General features: G+C 51.2%; 1 protein-coding gene across 1 annotated transcript in view; it reads left to right on the top strand.

Moving 5' to 3' along the window:
• Loxl2 (lysyl oxidase like 2) overlaps positions 1–25,219 on the top strand; it is a 61,392-nt gene that overhangs the window by 14,826 nt on the left and 21,347 nt on the right. The window contains exons 3-6 of the mRNA XM_070016659.1: positions 2,249–2,424; positions 14,196–14,407; positions 17,932–18,157; positions 21,233–21,416. Coding sequence (XP_069872760.1) covers positions 2,249–2,424; positions 14,196–14,407; positions 17,932–18,157; positions 21,233–21,416 — 798 coding nt within the window. The remainder of the gene's footprint in view (positions 1–2,248; positions 2,425–14,195; positions 14,408–17,931; positions 18,158–21,232; positions 21,417–25,219) is intronic.

Here is a 25,219-nt window from a genome sequence, read left to right as displayed (position 1 = left end):
CAGGAAGTCAGTGAAAAGAATAAAATTAAATCTTGCTCCTATTGAATGGCTGCTTTTGTCTCAACGTGAGCCTCATCTTGTGCCCTGAGTGCTGCTCTCCTCGAAGCCAGCTGCATCTCGCTGCCTGGACCCACGCCGCATCCTCATGGGCAGACCTGGAAGATGGCTGTTTAGAAATCTGGGTACTAAGCATGTAAGGAAAAGACAAAGCAGTCCAGCGCTGGTGGCTTACGCCTGTAATCCTAGCTACTCGGGAGGCTGAGATCTGAAGATTGTAGTTCAAAGCCAGCCTGGGGAGCAAAGTCCGTGAGACTCTTAACTCCAATGAATTACTTTGAGCTATGGATCAAAGTGGTAGGGTGCTAGCCTTGAATAAAAGAGCTCAAGGAGAGGCTGGGAAGGTGGCTCAGTGGTAGAGCACTTTCCTTGCATGCTTGAGGCCCTGGGTTCGATTTCTCAGCACCACATAAGAAAAAAAAGTCGGAAGTGGCACTGTGGCTCAAGTGGTAGAGTGCTAGCCTTGAGCTGAAGAGCTGAGGGACAGTGCCCAGGCCCAGAGTTCAAGCCCCAAGACCAGACCCAAAAATAAATAAATAAATAAATAATAAAAAATAAAAGAGCTCAAGGATAGCAACCAGGCCCTGAATTCAACCCCACAGCTGAAAAGAAAAGACAAAGTATTAGTACAAAAAGAGGTCCAAAAAAAAAAGTGTCCCAGGCCAGGAGATATCTTGAACTAAGTACAAATTTTCATATCCACCACCTGTTGGCTGGAGCATATGTAAAAAAAAGGATTATTGGCGGTGGAAGCCATTTTAGGAGAGTGACTCCTTTAGTACTCCAGGACCCTAACTTCACACACTTCTTACCAAGAAGTAAAGCCCACCTCCCAGAGCATCTGTTTTACAGCTTTGCACAGTCCCTTCCCCCTCCCCCTTTTATTGTCACTTTTGGTGCCAGTGTTGTTGGTCCTTGAACTCAGGGCTAGGGGGAAACTGTCCCTTAGCTTTTTTGCTCAATGCAGATGCTCTATTACTTGAGCCATACCTCCACTTCAGGCTTTTTGGTGGTTAACTGGATATAGAACTTCAGGGATATTCCTGCCTAGGCTGGCTGTGAACCAGGGGCCTCAGACGTTAGGATTACTGGCGTGCAGCATCTCTGCAGTCCCTTTAAAGGTTCACTGACCTGCTTCCCGTTCCCTAGCTAACCTCCTTCTGGCACTGGAGCCGAGTAGATGGACTGAGGGAACAGCTTCTTTCCCCCATCTGCCCTCTAGCAGCTCAGCTACAGACCGTGCGGAAGGAGAGGCCCTGCTGGGGAGGTGGAGGTCTCTTCTGTTGCTAGTACTTAGCCAGACAAACATGGGCTTGTTGTAGAAACCAGCTATCGATTTGGGAGCTTGTGTTGCAGGGAAGCCTGACGACTTGGAAACCTGCCCAGATTGAGAAACCAGTTGCAAAACCTCAGCCCAGATGTTTTCAATCAACTCTTTGTTCCCACAATGCTCTGAGATACTCTCCTTTGAGCCCCAACCAGCCAGCAATCGGCACAGACACGATCTAGGCAGGCCTGCAAGGCAGGAGATGGACCCAGGGGCCTCTCTGACCTGTAAGAGCCTTAGCTTCCTGCTTCAGTTTTCTAGCTTCTATCGTGGGAGTGTTTCTATCTGCTCCCCCTATCTCCCTTGCATAGTAGAATCAGTCATTGGTAGACTAAAGAAAGAGAGGGTAAATGCTGTGGGTCCTAAGACTTGCAAACCCTCAGGAAAAGCTTAGCATTTCCTTGAGTTCACCTCCTCATTGCTACCACTTTTGGCCACCTAAGGGCCAGCAAGAAGACTAAGCACCTGCCGTGTGCTATTTCTCCACAGTACCCACCCCTGCAGGTCAAGGGTCACCATGGCCCCCACTTCACTGGTGGGAAAGGGGTTGTCACCAAAGTCACAAGAATAAAAAGTGGTTGACCTAGATTTAACTATAGCTTATACTCCAAGGTCCCGACTCTTTCTACTGCACCACACGACTTCCGGGTGTAAATCTGATTCCTGTCTTCAATGCGCTCTGTCCACCTCCTTCCCCAATCGCATAAGCTCTGGCAGGGGAATCTGGCAGTTCAGGTCTGGAGGCCATGTTTTCCATCGATGGCCACATGTGTCTGCCAAAGGTAGAAGGAAATTCACTTTCCATGTAAAACTCGGGTGTCCGCAAACACCTGAGCTGCACTGACCTTCCTCCGCTCCCTTCAGGGCCCATCTGGCTAGACAACGTCCACTGCTCCGGGAAAGAGGCAACCCTGGCAGCCTGCACCTCCAACGGCTGGGGCGTCACCGACTGCAAGCACTCAGAAGACGTCGGCGTGGTATGCAGTGACAAAAGGATTCCTGGCTTCAAATTCGACAATTCGTTGATCAATCAGATAGAGGCAAGTCAGGCGCTCTTTTCTGCTTGTGCCGGCTATGCAGGTGCTCAGCCGCCAAGCTAAAATCAACTCCCCCTCCCTTTCTTTATGTGAACATTTGTCTTCTTCCATGTAGCACTTGTATAGGTAGGGTATGCTGGCTGCTGTCCCTTAGCTCTTTCCTCCCAGGCTGGCACGCTACCACTTGAGACACAGCTCCACTTCTGTCCTTTTGGTGGTTAGTTGGAGATAAGAGTCTCATGGATTTTCCTGGCTGAGCTGGCTTCGAACCTTGATCCTCAGATCTCAGCCCCCTGAGTAGCTAGGATTACAGTTGTGAGCCACTGGTACCTGGTGAGATGCTTGTCCTTTAAGCTAGGAAAATGTATTCGTCATGAGTTGCCATGTAACAACTTGATCCCAGTTTTATGCCAGAACACACCAACGTTATTATTACCCTCTCACACTGTTCCCCAGGGTCAGGAAGCTGGGACCGCTGAACTGTTTGATCTGTTCAGAATCTCTCATGAAGATGCAGGCAGCCTGTCAGCCGTGGTGGTGATTACTGGGAGCTGACTCGTGTTCTTGTCAGGCCAGGCTTCATGTAGAATAGGCTAGAGCCCTCTGTCCCTCTCTCCATGGTCTCTGCATAGGCTGTGAAGGTCCTTGAGACACCGAGTGAGTGATCCACAGGAGAACGAGAGAGGCAGCCCCAGGTACAAGCCATCAGTCGCTCATAACTTCATCTTGGAAATGATATACCATTATTCCTCAAGGCAGAGGTCACTGGGGGCCCCGTGGGATTCTGACAGCTCCTGGGAAATTGTCCCTAAGTCCAGCTAGAGACCGTAGTCACCTTACAAATGCAGATACTGGGGTCTTCTCCTTGACCTCCTGGGGGAATTACCTGGATTTTGTTGTTGGTGGTGGTGGTGGTCATGGGGCTTGAACTCCGGGCCTGGGCGCTGTCCCTCAGCTTTTCAGCTCAAGGTGTGTGCTCTATCACTTGAACCACAGTGCCACTTCCAGTTTTCTGAGTGGTTTATTGGAGATAAGAGTCTCACGGACTTTCCTGCCTGAGCTGGGTTTGAACCGTGATCCTCAGATCTCAGCTTCCTGAGTAGCTAGGATTACAGGTGTGAGCCCTGACGCCCGGCTATTACCTGGATTTTTTTTTTTTAAAGGTGAAACCATCCCAGATGGTTTGGAGCCCCAGAGAACGTTCTTTCCAGACTGGGGTCCACCGCAGTCTCCAGAGTCCCCAGAACAAAGCATGCACACTGGGGACTGGTCCAGCCTCCAGGAGCATGGGAAGGAGACCGTCCTCTCAGCTGGAGGAATGAGGCCTTACTTCTCGGCCACAGCCTCCAGGGGAGCCACATTCGTGGTAACACAGTCACCTCTTGTGATTGTTGAGGACCCAGCAGAAATGGCCACCCATCACTTCCTAGTTAGGCCTGGCACCACCTTCCTCCCTTCCTTAGTAACTGGGTATTGTTGACAATAGCTTTGTGGAGCTGATGGCATGGTGGTATGGGGTGGGAGGAGAGGAGGGTTGGCTGGTGTAGCCCAATTTCCCAGAACATGCCATAACTACTTGTCACAGCCTTATATGGAATACTTACTAACATCTATCTGCGCATGTCTCATCTCTCCGATGAGATGAGAAGGAAGGTTCTGGAAGGCAGGGCCTACATCTTAATCATCACCATATCCAAGAGATAAGCAATTCTAGAAACTTCGTGGATATACTATCTCCAACTCCTAGATTTTCCTCTTCCGAGAAATCATTTTTCTCCCAGAAATAAATATTAGACTGAACAGTGGTAAGAAATAGCAAGTCCTCCCTTCACAGTGTCACCTACCTAAGGGGACACTCAGCAAGCGCATTGACAATGGTGTTCAGGATAATCCTTGTAGAGCACCAGGATCCTTGGCATAAGAAAGGTGTTACTAGTTAAAGGAAGATAGGCTAAATGCCAGTACCTTTAGAGTTGAAAAATAGATGAAGATTCATCTACCACTAGAAAAACAAAATATTTCTGACAAAGGCTACTTCTTGAGCATCTACTCTGAACCAGTTTCAGTGCTTAGCAACTGAATAGAAATGAAGATAGGCTCCATCACATGCAGAGCCTCAAGGGAGTAGAAAAGGCCTAGACAGTCTGAAAAGAAGTTTGTGAGAACTTTCTTTCTTTCTTTCTTCTTTTTATTTTTTATTTTTGTCTGTGATGGGCTTGAACTCATGGCCTAGGCACTGTCCTGAGCTCTTTTGTTCAGGCTAGAACTCTACAACTTTGAGCTACAGCACCATTTCCGGATTTCTGGTGGCTAATTGGAGATAAGAGTCTCATTGATCTTCCTGCTCAGACTGGCTTTGAACGTCAGTTCTCAGATCTCAGCTTCCTGAGTAGCTAGGATTACAGGCATGAGCCACCAGTGCCCAGCTTTTGTGCAAACTTCCTTGTTCTTGCAAGGACTGAGTTCCTAATAGGAAAGAGAGGCACTTGCCTTTACCCTGAGCACTTTTGAGGGCCAGTTGTACACACCATGGTCTGGGACAGCAGTTAGGAAGGAAGCATGGCCCTTAGGCCTGGGAAGATGTGACCTGTGCGCGGGGAAGGCTGGAGGCTCACACCAAGGCCACGTGGACAGGTCCTAATGAATTTACAGTAACCCTGGAGAAGAAGCAGTCTTTCCCATCAAGCTAAAATGTCTCCATCTTGTAACCAGTCACCACTGGATACTGATGTTTCCTGGTACGGATCTTTCCTGGAATGAGTTGCTTCTTGACTTCAATTGTAACTATCTGTGTGGATTGTGACGAGCCAGTCATGTCAGGTATATAAATCTTTGTCACAGGAGTTAACGAATAGATGCCAGTTCTCAGCCAGCCATGTTGAGAAGAAAGTGCATCTTTGCCTCCAAAAGGACAGCTTCTCCCTACCTCCCCCCAGGAGGGTCCTTTTACTGATGTTCCTAATGTTCTTGTGTTACTTCATCATCCTGGTAACACGTTGTAGAAAATTGTGACCTGACTTCTTAGCAGCAAGAAGGGATGACCTCACCCCCTTTAGTTTAGGATAAAAACCGAGCAGACCACGCCACCCCGTGTGCCTGCCTCGCCCTGGGGAGAGTGGCACCCTTCTGTGCATGCTCAACCAAACCTCCGCTGTCTCTTGTGCGCCTATTCATTTTCTGACACCACAGGGTCATTGTGTGTTCCCAACAACCCAGTGAGCTCTGGGGCACAGATCTGGTTTGGAGGGCTGAGTGACCTCTGCACACTTCATGTTTTCCTAGAAGCTCTGTTTCTAGAAGCTCCTTTTTTTTTTTCCCCTGCCACACAGGCAGGAGACCAGGAGCCAAGATAGGGCTTCCTGATACAGACACAGACGGAACTTGCGGCGGTGGGGCCATCCCCTGGGACCTGCCTTGAGTGTCTATTGAAAGGAGGTTATTACAGACCTGGCCTGATGGGGAGTCCCCCCTCCCCGCCCCTCCAGAGGATGTTTGTGGGTTGCTGAGGACTTTCTCCAAAATACCTCATGGAATGCCTGTGTTGGTTGTTGAAGTCATTGGAATCATTTTTTGTTGACTAAAGACATAGCCCCATTTAAAATTGTTGTGGACAAGAAGAAGCAACGTAGCTTTGACGGACCTGTAGTTAAGTGGTGTCATAGAAGGCTGAGTAATGTAACCCCAGGAGAAAGGGTGACTAATTTACTATTCACCCCGCAGATGGTCTCTAATGACATGCCCATAACTCCATGACCATCTACCCACCATGTGTCAAGAATTGATTGGAAGCCAGGTGCCAGTGGCTCATGCCTATAATCCTAGCTATGCTGGAGGCTGAGATCTGAGGATCACAGTTAGATTCCAGCCCAGGCACGAAAGTTGTGATACTCTTATCTTCAACTAAGCTGGAAGGGTTAATCAAGGGTTAATTAATTAGTTAATCAAGAGTTAAGGCATTTGATTGACAGCATCCAGTTTGGATCTATATATTCAGAACCATTCAAGCATGAAGGGTGGTCAAAAGGGAAGTGTCCCTTACTGCTCTCTCTGGCCTGTGACCCAGCTGTAAACCCATGGTCTAATGGAGGTGATAGAACATTCCTATCTCTTCCCACTCCTTCCTTACAGAGTGTGTCTGAGCTCTGTGACCTTCATCCTCCTTGACCTCTGGAGGTCAGGGAGAGCTCACAGACTTGTAGATGGCCATACAGGCTAGTGCTTCCCCAGAGTGTACTAGAAATCTCCAAGCAGAGACTGAAAGAAAACTGTAAGTGTGGACTAAATGCGTCCTCTCTCTGGTGGGTACCTACGGAGCATGAGTCCCCGAGTGTGACTGATGGAATTTCACTTAGTACTCCACAGTGCTACAGAACCTCAATGATTTCCTCTCTAGAGGCCAGAGAGTGTGCTTTATTCTAACCAATGACCACAGGATTGTTTCCCCCTAGGAATTATTTTTTTTCTTTTTGACCATCGTAAGATTTGAACTGAGGGCTTTGTATTTGCGAGGCCTCCTTTGAACCATGCCCTTTTTGCATTAAGGAGTTTTTAGATAGGGTCTCTGGTTGATTACTTCTACCTGCGCGTCCCTCTAGCTTGAGATGAACGCATGTGCCACCATACCCAACACAATTTACCCACCACTTCCAGGTCCTCATTCCCAGGCCCAGTTGAAGGCCTGGGTTCCAGTTCCTCAGAGGCTGAGCCCTGCAGCTAGCTAGCTGTGTGTCCAGAGAGGCCAGCCCCGCTGAGGCCTCCAGTCACGGCGCTGCAGACAGACCTTTGGATACATCTAGGGAAAAATGAGTCTTGATTCAATTATCAAAAGTTTTTTTTAAAAAAGAGGTAGGCAGGAACAAATAATGAAATGTATAATACAGATCGTTTATTAAACTTAGAAACCAGAGCTTCCACCAACCCCTCCCTGCCCCGGCTGTACCTTAGAGCCTTTTAAACCCAGAGGCTTTGTTTCCTGTCTGGGGGCGTGTGAACCAGCTGGGAAAAGCATTAGATAAGGACCGATGACAAACGCAGATGGCCTTCGAAGCAAACCTGCTTGCTGGCAGGGTTACACGTGGCCATGTAAGGGCCACAGCAACAGATTCTTGGTGTCACCCTTCCCCGACTGTCCTCCCACTCACTTCTTAAACGTTCTTTGGCAAAAAGCTGTTGGAAAACGGATTGGAAACCCCAGGCTGGGAGATTTCCACGTGGCTCATCTCTGACTGACCTCCGCGTGTCGGCTTCTCCTGTACTACTGCACACACCCCAGGAGGCCAGAGGGGCCAAGCCGAAGTGAATGAGGACAGAGCCGGGGCAGGCCATGTATGCCCAGCAGCTGGGGCAGGCCATGTATGCTCAGCAGCCGGGGCAGGCCATGAATGCCCAGCAGCCGGGGCAGGCCATGAATGCCCAGCAGCCGGGGCAGGCCCAGCAGTGGGGAGAACTGGGCACCCCTGCCCACCTTCCACACTTTTACATTCTTCTAGAAGGATGTTGCAACCTGAAAAAAGACTCTTTTTTTCCTTTCACCTCAGGACTGAGGCTGCTTTAATTTTTTCTTTTTAATTCCACAAGTCCAGGTTTTTATGACTAGCAGTCAGCTGCCAAATGTTTCAGCCTTCTTGGCCCATAATCTGGTGGCATCAGGAAGCGATCTTGAGAGAGAATTCTAGAAACTGAGCCCTTCTCATTATCTTTTCCCCAGGCACAGAGGAGGCCGGTGTGTCAGGCTGTTAGTGGGAGGTGGAGGAAAGAAAGGGGGTCTGCCTTCTTCCCTCTGCAACGTAGAGAGTGCTGCTCTCCCTAAGCCCCCTCCCATGGGGCCTCCTCTCCCCTGGCTACTGCAGGATAGCTGGACACCTTTCCTCTGGTAGGAAGAGATGTCATCACCCAAACTGGATCTCAGTGTCTGAAAAGCAGAAGGGTGTCTGTGAACAAATACTAGAAATCTCGTGCACATCCTAGCAAATTCAGAAATTTGGTTCCTTTCGAAGCCAGCCTCAGACCATGATCCTCCTATCTAGCCTCCCAGGTCACTGAAATTATACACGTATATCACCACACCTGGCTGAGAAGAGAATAGAGCTAGATCAGAGGGAGGTGTGCACAGTGGAAATGGAACTGAACTGGTGGGAGAAAGCTTCTCCTTGCTTGGGGTGACAGCCCCATTCCGTAGGACAGGCTAGTGACATGACTATCACAGGCTAGTAGTGTCCAACCTGGCTCTGCTATGGGTCCCCGTGGAGCCAATGCAAGGATCCGTCATTGATTTACTCAGGGTTTTTGCTTTGTTGGGGTTTTTTGGTACTGATACTGGGACTTGAACTCAGAGCTTAGATGCTGTTCTTTAGCTTTTTGATTGTTGTTGGTTTGCTCAAGTTTGGCATTCTACCACTTGAGCCACATCTTCATTTCTGGCTTTTTTGCTAGTTAATTGGAGATAAGAATCTCACAGGCTTTCCTGCCCAGGCTGGCTTTGAACTGAGATTCTCAGATCTCAGCCTCCTGGGTAGCTGGGATTACAGGTGTGAGCCACCAGCACATAGCTTCACTGGAACTGTAGCTGATCGTTTGATCCTATGTTGGACACAAGGATAAGAGGATTAGTGAAATGGACAGTCTTGCCCTCCTGACCTTACTGTCTTGCTGTGGAGAAAGATGATCTCAAGATGCACGGCTTTGCTGCCATGGTGATGGCTGTGGGGAGAGGTCTTGTGTGGTAGATGGTCCGGCCCCCTGGGCTTTGCCTGATCTATGGCCTCAACACCCAGCCAGGGTCCAGAGCTGCTGCTGCTTCTGCTGCAGGCTAGGGAGGCTGGTCGCTGAGCAGGCATGGAGCTGGCTTCCTGCCCAGAGCAGGATCCTCCCACTCTCCTCTGTTACCTACCCAAGTGCATCCAGATTGGAAAATGCAACCAGGAGCCTTTGATTTTTCCATCACCATTGCAAAGCTCCTGGTTTCTAAGAGGAAGTCCAGACAGACACAGCGCTTCCCTCTGGTGATGTCAGCATGACCTCAGCTCTCCACACCACCCCACTCCACCCCCTCTCCAGCCAGGCAACAGAAGTTACAGAAATGGAGCCAGACATGGTAAAAATACATGCCTGTGATCCAGTACTTAGGAAGCAAGAGGATTGTGAGTTCGAGGCCAGCCTAGGCTACATAGCCAGATCCTGTCTCAAAAATCCAAAACAATTGCAACAACAAAATCTCCAAGGCCTTATTATCCTAGATGCTCATGCTACTCATCCTAGTGGCTCATCTTAGTTACTCAGGAGGCATAACTTTGAAACTAGCCTGGGCAGACAAATCCAAGAGACTCATCTCTTAGTAGCCAGGAAAAAGCCCGAAGTGGAGGTATGGCTCCTGAGGTAGAATACCAGCCAGCAAGAATATGATGCCTTGAGTTCAGTGTCAGCACAAAAGAAAAAAAAATCACTGAAATGCCTTCCTTTCTTCCCCTTCGTCCATCTGTCTCATCAATCTTAAGGCAGGCTCTTAAACTATGAATTCTGATTTTCTGGTTACAGTGTGGCACATCCACACTGCTCACAGACAATACCCATCTTGCATCTAACCTGGGCGGAGGAGCAGATCATTATCTAATCCAACCCCTTAGCTGCCTTTTTTTTAAGAACAGAGACTTGAACTCAGGGCCTTGTATATGCAGATTGTATGCTCACAGCTGGTACTCTACCACATGCTCATGCATCCAGCCTAGAGTTTTGCTGGTTAATTGAAGATCCCTATCTCAACCAATAAACTAGATATAGTGGTACACACCTGCATCTCAGCTCTGAGGCAGAAATAGTGGTCCAGTAATATATCGGAACCCATTGGCATCAGAGAATGGCAGCCTGCTATATGAGCAAAGTGTACAGGTGCTTCTAACTGGTGGCACATTTTACTAACCTGGCAGGATAATGATGTGCCTTCCACCCCAGCCTCAATCCCAGATTGCTTTCTCAGTGGGAGGGCCTGGGCTGCTAGTAAATTATGACTTCTCTAACAGAGAGGAGGAGAAAGGAGATTGGCCTTGCCAGCATGCCTTAGAGAGGTGATTTACTTGACATAGAGCTTCTAGGAACCACAGGAAATAGACACCAGGGGCCTCTTTCTTCCTTGCTTTCCTTCTCCTCGCTTATTCCTTGATGAAATCTCCAGCTGGACTTTCCAAAGAGGTGATGGAATTTACAAGTCACTGGCAGATGCTACACATCTTGAACCACATCCATTCAGATGTAACTCAGGGAGTCTGGGTCCGAGTGCTCCCTCCTGTCAGCCCTTCTTTCCCAAGCCCATGAACCGCAGCAGCACAGGGCCCTGGCCCAATGCTCCGCGGGTTTTCTTGCTGGCAGTGGGCGCTGATCCCTCCCAGGGCTTCAGTGGAGCGCTGGGATAGGATGAGACCTTTGGAAGACAAGACCGGGGGGGACTTCATTCTGAGCTAGTGAATCTTCCAGAGAGCCCTGCATTCAAAACAACAACCGTGCTTCTCTGTTGACCTTTCAGATCTTCTCTTTCAGAGCTAAACTTCTGGGGGAAAAAAAAAAGCAAATCTAAGTCCTTGTGGTTAGGGAAGGATTCCACAGCAGTGAAGTAGGAGCGAGGCCGTGCGTGTGTGCATGTGGCTTCTAACCAGGACATCTGCCAGCAGCTGGGGGAGCTGGGAGCTTGCACGTGGGCGGGATGCGTGCCACCCCACCGAGGCTTTTCTGCTGCCTCTTGTGGGCCCCAGTTCAAAATGGGCAGGAGCCCCAGCTCAGTGCTTTTACAGACACGGCCCCCTCTGCCTCACAGCTCCAGGGGGTGTGGCCTAGGACTTTCATCCATGGTGGGAGGCAGGACCCCAAAGGGGCCACCCAGAAGTTGAGACCCAGGCCCCACCCCTTATGAGTCACCTTCAATGCCAGGCCCCGCACAGGACAGCCTCATATCCATGAGGAGGAAGGCTGCTCAGTGCTCAGCCGCAGCCTGGACCACAGACATGGAGTTAACCTGCTGATTGGCTATCAGAACTTTAACAAGCTATGAAACCTCACCACGTTCTCTAGTGTTTTCACTAGCCACCTCCTAGGTTGTCCTGGAAATGGACATTGAGTTCTAGGCACAGGGCCTGGTATGCACTTGATTGGCATTTGATAAGTGGGAGTCACACTTAACAGGTGGCAGATGTAGGCAAGCAGCCTGCCAGGGTCCATGGAGAAGTGAGATGGTGATTTTGCTGAATGAAGGAATGAATTCAAGCCCTATAGAACAGGAAGGATTTGGTTCCATCAAAGGACAAGAGGACACCTCCCATCTTGGTGGAACCAAGGCAAATGCTGTTCTGAATTCCTAAGGCATTGGAGAGAGCACGTCTCTTTCCCTCTCCTCCATCCTGATACACAGACACCTATACCCTCAGACACTCATGCCACATCACACACACCACCACCACCATCATCATCAGAGCCACTGATGTAGACCCACCCAAACCACCTCACTCTGCCCACGATCATGCACACAGACGCATGCCAACACTGGTACATAAATGCACATACACATGGATTCACAACAGACACACACACAGATAGAGCCACACACACACCACCATGCACACCACAAGCATGAACGGGCTGGTGATCCCTGGGCTACATCGCCTGAAACCCAGGCACAGGTCTTCCAAGGAGACCTGTCCATCAAGAAGAGCGCCTTCTGGCAGATGTGTCTACGTACTCTGGCTTCAGGCCCTGTGGTTGGCACAGCTCTTCCCTGGGGCGTCTGCTAGGCTCTTGAGCTGGTCTTCCTCTTCCTATAGGACAGCACTAGGGTCACATTTCCCACCCCAAAGCCCGTGCCTCTGCACAAAGCCAGGAGAGAGTTCTGTGAATGGAATGAGGTCAGCCCTGCCTGCCAGGGACTGGCACTCGACAGTCCTCTCCTCCCGGCATGACTCATGCCACCTTGGGATGCCAGCAGTCTCCCGCAGTGGAGAGAGGCAGGAGGAGGCTGGACTGTGGGCTCATCCTTGCCCACGTGTCTCCGTGGCACAGGTCCTGTGGCCTGGTGAGGACTGTATAGGCTCCAGGACCCCGGGCTGGAACACATAATCCTGCCCCTGGCGGCTTTCCTTCCGCTCCGCGTGGAAGGGAGCCAGTGCCAAATGCCATCATTTCTAGGTCACATTCTTTCCACCGCCTCGCAAGGAGCAGGGCCTGGCTTTGGACCCTAAGCCGACAGGAGGAGACATGAATCCCTGGGCACCCAAATAATGGTGCTGTTCAATTTCGTGGCTCATTTGCATCCTGGCTGGACAAGCTCAGGACAGTTGGGTCACTGAGTTCCTCTTTCCAGCCTCGGTCTTCCTCAGTCCCTCTCTCCGTCTCTGCCTTGCCAATGGTGCGTCTCACGCTGTACCCCAGGGTGGCCTGGCAGAGCAAATTACAGTCGAGGACAACCATTGCATTATGCTGCCCAAGGGTTAAGAAAGAGGACACGCATCCAGGGGCTTGGCGTGGGGCTAGGTCCCAGCCAGCACTCAGAGCCAGGGAGGTCAGGGGTCTGTGTGGGCAGAAGGCCTGCGGGCTTCCGTAAGTCACCGTGGTAGGACAGATTAGGCGGGTGTTTTAGAGAGAGCTCCTTGGTTACTGGCCCTGTGGTAGGAAGGGACAGAGACTCAACTAAGGACAATCGTAAGAGCTGGCCATGACCTGACTGATGGAGGTGGGGCTGAGACAATTGGGAGGAGCTTCCTTAGGATTGAGGGAGAGATGTGGCCTGCCTCTGAGAAGCATAAGAAAGTGTCCGTGGCCCTCTGGGGAGCCCCCTCCCAGCTCCTCTCATCTACCATGGCCTCTGGAGACCCCACTCTTTCTGCCCTATCCCCTGGGACTCCGGCATTAGTGGGAGGCCGGGACATTGCGGCTCCGTGTAGAGAAGGTGCCTTCCTCTTCCCCCTCCTCCAACCTTCTCCCCTGCCTTCCAGATTGATCTGCCCATGAACCCCCTTCACAGCCCTGACCCCATTCTCCACTCCAGTTGGCCCAGAAACACAAGTAGGGTAGACTTCCCCCAGGCTAAGAAGCATTCCATATGATGCCTTGACATGGCCAAGTAATATTCCAACTTAAGTAGGTTCCTTAATAGGATAGAGAGGAGCTGAAGGTCCTCACGTCCATGCTGACTGCTCCAGTCGCCTCCCCCCAATCCCTTCTCTAGGTCTTGCAGCCACGTTGCTTCCCACACATTGCACTTTATGACCATGGTATGGGCTTTGTGCCATTGGAAACACCTGTGCCCTCTCCAGGCCTTGAAACAGAAAGACATCAGAGCTCTGGCCACTGGTACCTGGGAAAGGACTTGGTGCTTAGGGCCTCCCCCGGAGGAGATTAAGGATATAATGCTCTTTCTCCTCCTCCTCCCCCTCCTTCTCCCTCTCCGGCTCCTTCCCTTCAACCCCCCCTCCCTCTCCTTTTCCCCCCTCCCTCTTTCCTTCCCTCCCTCTCCTTCCCTCCCCCGCACCTCTGTCTTTGTGTTGTTCCTTGGGCTTGAATTCAGGGCCTAGACTCTGAGTGTTTTTTGTTCATGGATAGCACTCTACTGCTTCAGCTACAGCTTGTCTTCCAGCTTTAGGTTAATGAGTTGGAGATGAGAATCTCCTGGACTTTGCTGTCTGGGCTGGCTTGGAACCACAGTCCTACGATCTCAGCTTCCTGAGTAGCTAGGATGACAGGCATGAGCCACAAGCGCATGGCCATAACCCATCACTCGCATGCCTTCTCCTTCCCAGAGCCTGAACATCCAGGTGGAGGACATCCGAATCCGCCCCGTCCTCTCAGCCTTCCGCCATCGCTCCCCGGTGACAGAGGGCTACGTGGAGGTGAAGGAAGGCAAGACCTGGAAGCAGATTTGCGACAAGGACTGGACCGCCAAGAACTCCCACGTGGTCTGTGGCATGTTTGGCTTCCCTGGGGAGAAGATGTATAACACCAAAGCCTACAAGTAAGAGAGCTGTGCCGGGATTGGGGAAGGGTCCTGTGTGCTTTATCCTCCCTGCATTGACAGGTCAGCCCTGCGAAGGGCTGTCCTTTGTCTGTCACAGCAGGCTGGCATCCTTCCAGGAATTCAGCCCTGACAGCGGAGTGGGTACACAGTCCAGGAAGGCGTAGCTCTGACAGCCAGCCCCCCAGAGCAGGGACTGTGGCGTCGGGCCTCTGACAGCACTGGGATCCAAAGGCAGGGGACCGTTCGGATGGGCAGAGTGGATTTGTCACCCACCCTGGAAGGATCTAGAAGGCACAGATTTCACCCTAATTGTGAGGAGAGCTCGTGTCCTCACAGAGCTCTGCTCTTAAAGGTCACACTTCACAGTGTGAGTGGCAACTGGAAAATCTCACTGCAGTGGTAGTAATCTTGGGGTGCCAGGGCCAAGACAGGATGTCAGACAACCCAAGGTATGAGGGTGTGGTTCACGGAAGGTCAGCAGGGTGAAACGCAGCCATCAGAATCATCTGACTTCTGCAGAACTCATCTTTGGCTGGTTGAGTATGGTGCTCCTGGAATGAAAGGCCTTATATAATAAATACTTTTTTTTTTTTTGGTTGGTTATGGGTCTTGAACAGAGGACCTGGGCACTGTCCCTGAGCTCTTTTGTTCAAAGCCAGTGTTCTACCACTTTGAGCTACAGCCCCACTTCTAGTTTTCTAGTGGTTAATTGGAGACAAGAGTCTCAGACTTTCCTGATTAGGCTGGCTTTGAACTGGGAATCCTCAGATCTCAGCCTCCTGAGTAGCTAGGATTACAGGTGTGAGCCACTAGTGTCCCGCTCTTACAAGAACTTCTTGATCTGCCATACGTCAATCATACATCAAGCAAACAAGTCATAACCACAGCTTGTCACAGGAGGCTGAGATCTGAAGATTGCTGTTTGAAGCCAGCCCAGGCAATCAATTGCCAGATTTGAGCCACTTTGCAAACACAGAACTCCAGAATGAAAGGGAGACCCGATCCCCTTGAGCGAGGACCTGGGTACCCTGCCAAAAACTTGTACTGTTTTGTTTCTCCCAGCCTTCCCTTGAGGGGTGCTTTATCAGTGGAAAGGACAGAATAATTAGACCTTGTGGGCACTACTGGTCACGGGCTCTGAAATGACACCGCTGCAGCCCAACACATTGCTGTCTCCCTATAGTTCAAAGGGGGACTTGAAGAGTTTTAGCTGAAGTCTAACTCATGTAGAACTAATGGATCTCCAAAAACCTGATCCTGTGATCTCCCCAGATCTGGAGAACATAGTTGGAACAGACATACTCAGCAGCTGGCAAAGTTGCACAAAATCTGGCTTTTCCCCAGCCAGGGAGAGCTGCTAGACTTCTCAACTTAAGCTTAATGTAATCATTCCAGCTCCCTTCCTGCTCTGGCTCAGCGGGTCTCCAGCCTGGCTGAAGGCTTCCCCCAGATCTAGCCATCCTTTCAATCTCCAAGGCCTGGGAAGGGCTGCCCTGGACACACCCACACCCCCCCCCCCATACCCCTCCACACAACATGCACGTACACACCTCATCTCTGTAATCCTGGGGTCAGGGCCTGGCCTATCCAGCCAGTGAATGGAATGAATCACACCCCGCTGAGGGTCTTGGGTATTGCATTCCTGGAGGCTGATGTAAGATGGAATCCTGCGGTTTGGGGCAGCTCTGTGTGCTTCGGCCCTCCCCTTACCCATTAAGAGCTCAGCACATCTGTTTCTGGAGCGGCTGGGAAGTCTGACAGCTGGATACAGGAGGTTCCTGAGGGCCCCTGGGCCCCTGCTGATGTGGTGCTGGGGATCCCCCCACCCCGTGTGTGTGGGAGGAAGCCAAGGGAACTAGCCGTGCCGGAAGTGGGGAGTGGGGCAGTTCTGGAATTCATAGCCGTCCTGTGGACTTCTCCACTCTGTGATGTCACTGTGGTATGCTCACATCCTGAATGCTTCCAGCATACTGGATGGAACTGTCACCGTTAGTCCTCAAAGTTAAGGCAGGGTGATGGTGATGTCTGTAGGGTTTGTCCTTCCTCTGGGTTTACATTGCATTTGCTGTGAGACAAAGCAGTTCCCAGGGCACTCCATCCGCAGGTGGCCGCTCCCCGGGTCAGCCTGGGTCAGCCTGCGGGAGCCTGCCAGAGGCTCTTCCACAGGAGGCTGCCCTGATTGCCCCTGGCGTTTCCTGTGTCCCGCCAAGCAGCCAGACAGCATCAGAGGATGGGGTATCTCCACCCCCAGGCCTCCTCCTTCCCAACCCCGCCATCCTTCAAGGCCTAAAGAGAGCCTAGGCTTGCTTGGATGAAGTTTCCTCATCACTCCCGCTGCAGGACCCCTCTCCGTGTGTGTGTGTGTGTGTGTGTGTGTGTGTGTGTGTGTGTGTGTGTGTGTGTGTGTGTGTGTGTGTGTGTGTGTGTGTGTGTGTGTGTGTGTGTGTGTGTGTGTGTGTGTGTGTGTGTGTGTGTGTGTGCTCACGCTTGTGTCCTACGTCTTGAACTTAGGATCTGGTGCTGTCCCTGAGCTTTTTTTGCTCAAGGCTGGCACTCTACTACTTCCACAGCTATATTTCCAGCCTTTTAGGTAATTAATTGGAAATAAAAGTCTCATTGGAGCCTGGTACTGGTGGCTCACACCTGTAATCCTAGCTACTCAAGAGGCTGAGACTGGAGGATCATGGTTCAAGACCAGCCCAGGCAGGAAAGTCCATGAGACTCTTATCTCCAATTAACAACTCAGAAAACTGTAAGTGGCTCAGTGGCACAAGAGGTAGAGTGCTAGCCTTGGGCTGAAGACCTGAGGGACAGTGCCCAAGCCCAGCAAGCCCCAGGACTGACAAAAAAAAAGTCTCATGACATACACACACACACACACACACACACGTGTCCTGGCACCTCGCTTTTGAACTTCCCAGCCATTGCATCTATGAACTTCCCAGCCATTGCATCTATGAACTAAATAAACCTTCTCTTGTTTATAAATTATCCCAGTCTGTGATATCCTGCTGTAGTAGCAGAAAACAGGCTAATACACCTAACCATCTAACGAAGCAGATATTTGGACTATGTCTGCTTTGGGCCCAAGGATATTGAGTCTGTTGACTAGTATGTTATTGTCAGTTTGTTATTGTTTGGCAGGGGTGGTGGGGATGGGGGGTTCTTTGTCTTACCTTAACCCATATTCTGCCTCCAAATGAAAAACACAGGGAAAGGAACTGTGTTTGTATGTAGCAGTTCTAGGCTGAGGGACTGAGACAGTGACCTCACTCATTTTCACAGCTGCATATGTGATAAGCTTTGTGGTTTCTGTCACTGTGCAAATCATGCTTGGACTCCGCAGATGGGCTCACCTAAGACCAGTGTACATTTATTCTGTGCGGCACTGGAAGAGGGCGTCACTGTCGACCTGGACTGAAGCAGGGCTGTGTGCTGGGGGCTGTGGGTGCCCAGTGTCATAAGGGAGTGGGTGGGTACCAGGATGCCTGCTCACCCCCCATCTCCCCCTCCCCTGGCAGAGCATTCGCCTCCAGGAGGAGGAAAACACGCTACTGGCAGTTCTCCATGAACTGCACGGGCACGGAGGCCCACATCTCCAGCTGCAAGCTGGGGCCCCCTGTGTCACGCGACCCTGTAAAGAACACCTCCTGCGAAAACGGGCAGCCCGCCGTGGTCAGTTGCGTGCCTGGCCAGGTCTTCAGCCCCGAGGGACCCTCCAGATTCCGGAAAGCCTACAAGCCAGAGGTGAGGATGGGGCTGGGAGGATGGCCGCCTGCAGGGCTGCGGGGGTCCAAGGAACCCATCAGAGAGGGCGAGAAGAGCCGGGCCCAGCCAGGACCACCATGGCGGAGGCTGCTGTACGGATCAGACCCCTCTCTGCAAGGAAGCCACTTTGTTTCCAGACGCATGCGACTCATTTCACCACAGGGGGGATGACAATTGCCAAAGCTTCAAGCTTCCACCAAGATAGAAAGCCTGCCCTTCCCATGCCCAAGTCCTCCGTCCCCCTGTGAGCATAAGCCCAGTGGTGCCTGTGTCACAGCATGGGGGCGGGCACAGAGACTTGGCGTCCTCCATTATCTCCTCCATGATCCCACTGGTTCCTCAGGACAAGTGAATTGTCTCAGCCATGGAGGGTTGACCCACTCGCTGACTTCATTCTTTCCTTTTCTTCTTTCTTTTCTCTTTCTCCTTTTCTTCTTTTTAACCACATTAAGGTTTGGACTCAGGATCTCGTTCGTGCTAGCCACATGCTCGGTACTTTTTTTGGCTGTATTGTTCAGGTGATCTTAGGTTTTGTTCCAGCCCTGCCTCCCAGCCTCGGATCCCTCCTTCCTCTGCTTTGCGAGGATCACAGATGTACACCACCATACTCAACTTGTTGGTTAAGATGAGGGCTTGCTAACTTTCCCCCCTAGCCTGAGCCTTCAACTGAGATCCTCTAGATCCATGTCTCCTGAGTAGTGAGATGACAGGTTGGAAGTGCCAGCTTTTCATTTTTCTTTTTCTTTTTTTTTTTATTGTGAAAATACCGCAGAGAGGGGTTATAATTAGATGGGCAAGATAATGAGCACATTTCTTATCAAGCATTGTTGCCTCCTCCTTTGTTTCTCCTTCCCATCCCTTCCCATCTCCCCCCCCACCTACCCCCCCCCAGCTTTTCATTTTTCTACTCTTCTTTTTTTATATATCCACTCAATTGTCTGTTTTTGAAACTGCCTGGGGAGGGGGGGTGCTATACCAGTAGGTGGGAACACCCCTCAGAAGGAAGAGAGGAAGTGTGGATGGTGACTGTTGATCAGGGTTGAGGCAGTCCAGATACCATCACGTGGGCATGGTGAGTTCCAAGCCAGAGGCAGGAGAGAGCAGCCGAGCGAGCCTCACCAGGAGAGAGGGAGCGTGTGAAGGTGGACGCAGGCAGTGGGCTGGCTTCTCCCCGACCTTCATCTATGTCCCATACCATCCTCCCCCTCCCCTCCTGCCCTCTAATCTCTAACCCATCTTAGCAGAGGTGTGCTAGGATAGCTGTCCTCGCAGAGATGGGAACTCAGGCAGGGGTGAGAGCATTCTGGGAGCACAGCCCAGGTGTGGGCCTGTTTGGAATGACCTGCTGACCTCCAGGCACTTCCGGAAGGCAGTGGATGGAATGTCCTCATCTCCTGAGGGGCTTCCCTGGGCAGTGCCATTTCCCCGCCCCTCCCCTCACTTGCCCCTGCCCCATCTGGCAGGCGCGTCCCTCCCTCCCCCAGCCTGTGTCACCCAGAGTGCCAGATCCTACTGTTTTGGAACTCCTCTGCTGTGTGGTTTCAAGCGAAGTGATCAGATTCATACCAAACCAGTGACCACCACGGGAAGCTGACATCACATTTTCCCTGGTTTCCGTTTCCCTGCAGGGATGGCTGGCTGGCTGCCCGGCCACTGCGGGGGCCAGGCTGGGGCTGGGGGAGTTATCTGATACTTCTGCCTCCATCCGTCTGGGGGCCTTGGAGGGGCCCCCACATCCCTTCCACAGCTTGGGAAAGGAGATGGGGGAGGTCACAGTGCTGCGGAAGATGGGCTGAAGCCAGCACTGTTAATCACCGCGTTCTATCTTCTTTCTCTCTCTTTTTTTTTCTTTCCTTTTCCTTCTTCCTCTCTTTTGGTTTCTTTGTGGGGGGCTCAGGCTGAGGTTTGAACTCAGGGCCTCACATTTGCTACTCAGCCGCTCTACCACTTAAGCCATGCCTCTAGTCTTTGTTCTTTTTTTTTTTTTTTAAATAAAATGTTCCTGAAGGCACTGGCTGGCTTACACACTGTACTTAAAAACAAAACAAACCAACTCCCCTTCTGGCGGTGTGCCCTCACCCTGCCAGGCCAGCCCTGGGGTGCTGTCAGTGGGGGCCAGACGCTTGTGTGATGTCCTGTGCCTGCCCTCCTCCATCTCCAGGTGGCTGGTGAATGTGATTGGTTGGAACCAACCACCTCCAGCCAATCCCACCTGGTCCGGGACACCTGTGGGGAGCAGAGGGAGCTGTAGGAAGTCATGGGTCAGGAAAGAACACAGACTCCAGCCTGATATAAAAGCTATGACAGTCAACACAGTAGGTGTCGGACATAACAGAGACTCAAAGACGTCTGAGCTTCCCCAGTGCACGCACGTGCACAGAAACTGATATAAACCAGAGTGGATGCATGCAGCCTCCAAGACACAATCCGCAGGGTCTTGTGTTATTGCAGAAGCTCCGTGAACCCTGGAGACATTTCAGGTCTTCTTTTGGAGAATCGGGGCTGATTAGGACTAGAATGAAGACCAGGAAGCATCTGGGCAGATGTGGGTCTTTACTAGGCAAGGTCCGGTCCCCTGGCACAGGAATAGGTCTGGTTTTCTTGGCAAGTTCCACGTGCCAGCAAGTTCCAGTGTGCCAGGGCACACTGCACCATCCTGGAGATCTCTGCTGTGAGCAGCATAGGATTGTGGTTCATTTGGGATCTGCAGGCCTGTGGGGCAGACGCCCTTGAAGCTCAGGTGCTGGAAGCTGTGGGTCCAGCAGATGGTGAGAGCCAGGAGCCAGGCATGAGCTGGGAGATGACTTGATTATAGAGTCCCTGATGGGCTCTTCGGTGGTCCCAGCAAGCAGTCCATAGGAGAGCTGCCCAGGGGCCTTATGGGAGAGCAGACTTCAGTGTGAGCCCCTTCCTTCTGTCTCTCCCATCCCCCTGCCCCAAATCCAGCATTGTGTCAGCTTCTAGACTGGGGAGCTAGCCTGTCGAAGCGCAGGGGAAGGAGGGACCACAGGACACACGCTGCTTCTGTACTCAGAACTATATGTCTCTTTCCAGCAACCCCTGGTGCGGCTTAGAGGTGGTGCCCAGGTCGGGGAGGGCCGCGTGGAGGTGCTCAAGAACGGAGAGTGGGGGACTGTCTGTGATGACAAGTGGGACCTAGTGTCCGCCAGCGTGGTCTGCAGAGAGCTGGGCTTTGGGACTGCCAAAGAAGCCATCACTGGCTCCCGGCTGGGGCAAGGTAAGGAATGGAATGGCTGCGGGTTGAGCTGCTTTTCTTCATGGGAAGATACGGCTCGGGGACCTAGTGCCATAGTGACAGTGACCTTTGGGTTCATCGTGCTCTGCTCCCCGCTTCCGCAATGGGCCCTCCATTAAGGAACCCCAGCTTCTCACCAGTCAGAGCGAGAAGGGGGCGTAGAGAGCACTGAGCCCCCATTTTATGGATTTGAAAGCTGAGGCCCAGAGAAGGACACATGACAAGGCGAGATGACCGACCAGCAGTAGGTGACAGCACCCAGCACTCCCACCGCCCCTCCTCACCCCACACTCACCGGCCCCACCAGCAAAGCCAGAGTCCCGGGCTCCCATAGGAAAGCACCGGAGCCCACTAGACCTGAGCTGTGCTGGACACAAATGCACTTGATGGCCTCTTCCTTTTGCACTCTGATGCAGCCCTGCATCTACTGCCTGCCCCCCACACACACACACACCACAGAGCGAGCCCTGGTTTTTGTTGTGTCCTGACTGAACCTTTCATCTGAGCAAAGAATACTTCTGCAGAGAAGGGAGGTGGGAGGGGTCTACTTAGAGCCATGCTGCTGTTTCAAGATGATCCAGAACAGATTGCCTCCACTCCCGCATGAATCCTGGGACCAAGCAACCCCGTGAGTACTCAGCCCTCCCCTGGAGAGCTGTGTTTGAACAGGGTCATTCCCTGGTATCTGTTCAAAGCCAACCACTAGCCCATAAGCAGCTACAGGTGGAAAGGGTGGGGAAGGAGGAGTTTGGGGCTCAGATAAGGGTGGGGTATTCCATGCTGTCAGATGTGGGTCCATCACCCCACAGAAAGGAGTGCCTTAAGATCATTGATCGCAGTCTGGGAAAATAATAATCCTCACTTGCCACCATAACCCCTGATTTCCTTGTGGGACACTCTGCAGTCCTGTATTGAACCCCTTAACCCCCAGCTCAGTTAACACTCAGCTGGGTGCCAGTGGCTCCCACCTGTAATCCTGGTTACTCAGGAGGCTGAGATCTAAGCATTTCAGAGCTCAACAAATAGCCCAGGCAATAAAATCCAAGAGACTCATCTCCAATTAACCACCAAAAACCCAGAAGTGAAGCTATGGCTCAAATGGTAAAGCGAAAAAGCTGAGGGAGGACTAAGAATGTGGCTTAGTGGTAGAGTGCTTGCCTAGCATGCATGAAGTCCTGGGTTCAATTTCTCAGCACCACATAAACAGAAAAAGCTGGAAGTGGTGCTGTGGCTCAAGTGGTAGTGCTAGCTTTGATCCAAAGAAGTAAAGAAGTTCAGGGACAGTGACCAGGCCCTGAGTTCAAGCCACAGGACTGGCAAAAAAGAAAAGAAAAAGCTAAGGGATAGCATCCAGGCCCCAAGTTCAAGCCTCATACAAGAAAAGAACGCACAGCATTCCCACGCTAGCAGTAGAATGTGGAGCTCATCTGTCCAGAGTCATCTGCTTGTTTTCTGCAGCATGCCCTGTGTCTAACAGCTTGTCCATGCCTCCCAAGGCTGTAAGGAGGCTCCGTGGGCTAGGGACAGTCCTGAGTCATAGATACAACTACAGACAGGACCTCAATCCTCTCATCCATCAGATGAGGGATGGAAGCTCAGGAGAACATATCCAATAGTTGATAGAAAGAAAGACTGAAGCCCTAAGTCTTAGAGTTAGGGCTTCTTGGCCCAGTTTTGTTCATAATTGAGCCTCACTCAACTTTCATTCTCCAGTCTTCAAATGGCGGGAACATGCACTGGGGCAGACATCAGCAGCACACTGGGCCACCTGACAGCTTCCAATATGCTCAGTGCCGTTAGTCTTTCTTCTTAGTCCTAGTGAGTAAGTCAAGGTCCCTGGGGCCAGTCTTCCCACAGTCCACTGGTGGTTGACCCCTTTGTGGGTTTTTACTCTCCCAAGGCCTACAAGGGCCAATCATTCTGCAGGATAAACAAGCAGTGAATGACAAGAACATTCCATCAGTCAAGGGCGGTGCTATGTGACCTAATTGTTCCACTGCCTCAGCAGCCAGAGTTTACCAAGAGCTGGGAGATTTTGCTCCTGGGAGAAATGGCCTTGGGGAAATTTTTGATGCTGGCCATGCAAACAGTAGTGATGATTTGCCATCTCTTGCTGTACTGGGTGGGCAACTCCAGGCGACAGAATGGGAAAAGTATCCCTGGCAATGTGAAGTTCAGGGTCAGTCTCTTGTTCCTGGCTGTGGCTTACAGACCACACCCAGGGTAGAGGCCGAATCGAGTCATCTGAGTCCTCATCTTGGCCCAGCTTCCTGCAATCCTCTGGACCTGGGTTTCTCTACTGTAAAACAAGGTGTCTGGAAGGGTGGTGTGGGTGAGGCTCTGGCTCCAGCTGTGCAGCATAGATTTTAGTCACAGAAGCTCTGCCTCTGCACTTGAGGACTCCCGCTATCAGGGCTGCAACTCTGTGTTGCTATATCCACCTCTCTCCAAGACTCAACTACATGACAAGAACTGTCTGTCACCTCATGTCCTGGAAGTTTGTGCCCTGCACACAGTGCTCTCGAGATGTTCGTGTCATAAAGAATGAATGAGTGAATGGACATATTCCAGTTAAGTCGGGTCCACTGAAAAAACACTTGGTGGTGAAGTTCCAGTGCTCCAAAACAGCACTGTCCAATAGAAATGGACAGGAGGCATGGCTTAGGTGGTAGAGTGCCCGCTGTGAGTGAAAAAGCTGAGCAAGTATGAGAGGCTCTGAGTTCAAGACCTCGTATTAGCCGGGCGCTGGTGGCTCACGCCTGTAATCCTAGCTACTCAGGAGGCTGAGATCTGAGGATAGTGGTTCAAAGCCAGCCCGGGCAGGAGAGACCGTGAGACTCCTATCTCCAATAAAACCACCAGAAAACCGGAAGTGGCGCTGTAGCTCAAGTGGTAGAGCGCTCGCCTTGAGCTGAAGAGCTGAGGGACAGCGCCCAGGCCCAGAGTTCAAGCCCCACGACTGACAAAAAAAAAAAAAAAAAAAGACCTCGTACTAGCACGAAAAAGAAAAAAGAAATATGGCACATACCACATATGTAATTTTAAATGTTTTAGTAATCACATAAAAATATAAGGGAAATCTTGCCCATATAATTGTAACCCCTCTGTACAGTATTTTCACAATAAAAAATAAAAATTTTAAAAAATATATAAGGGAAGAGCCGAGCACCGGTGGCTCACACCTGTAATCCTAGCTACTCAGGAGGCTGAGATCTGAGGATCATAGTTCAAAGCCAGCCTGGGCAGAAAAGTCCGTGAGACTCTTATCTCCAATTCAATTAACTACCAGAAAACCGGAAGTAGTACTATGGCTCAAGTGATAAAGCGCTCAGCTTGAGCTGAAGAGCGCAGGGATAGCGGCCAAGCCCGGAGTTCAAGCCCCATGACCGACAAAAAAAAAAAATACAAAGGAAGGGATTGGGGATTTAGCTCAGTGGTTTCTTTGTGTTAAGACCTGGCATCTCTAAGTCATTGTTGCTATTACAATACTTTGACAAGCCTGGAGACACTGGATCTGGGACATTCTGACTAGTCAGAGGGGTGTGTGATCTGAGCACCTATTTCTTTTCTTTTCTTTTTTTTAATTAGTCATGGGGCTTGAACTCTAGGCCTGAGAGCTGACCCTGAGCTCTTCAGCTCAAGGCGAGTGCTCTACCAGTTGAACTACAGCACCACTTCTGGTTTTCTAGTGGTTAATTGAGATTAGAGTCTCATGGACTTTCCTGCTGGCTTTGAACCGTAATCCTCAGATCTCAGCTTCCTGAGTAGCTAGGATTACAGGCGTG

This window comes from Dipodomys merriami, unplaced genomic scaffold (assembly GCF_024711535.1).
Source record: "Dipodomys merriami isolate MVZ:Mamm:240054 unplaced genomic scaffold, mDipMer1.0.p SCAF_12, whole genome shotgun sequence".
NCBI lineage: Eukaryota > Metazoa > Chordata > Mammalia > Rodentia > Heteromyidae > Dipodomys > Dipodomys merriami.
This window is presented reverse-complemented; position numbering and strand designations above follow the sequence as displayed.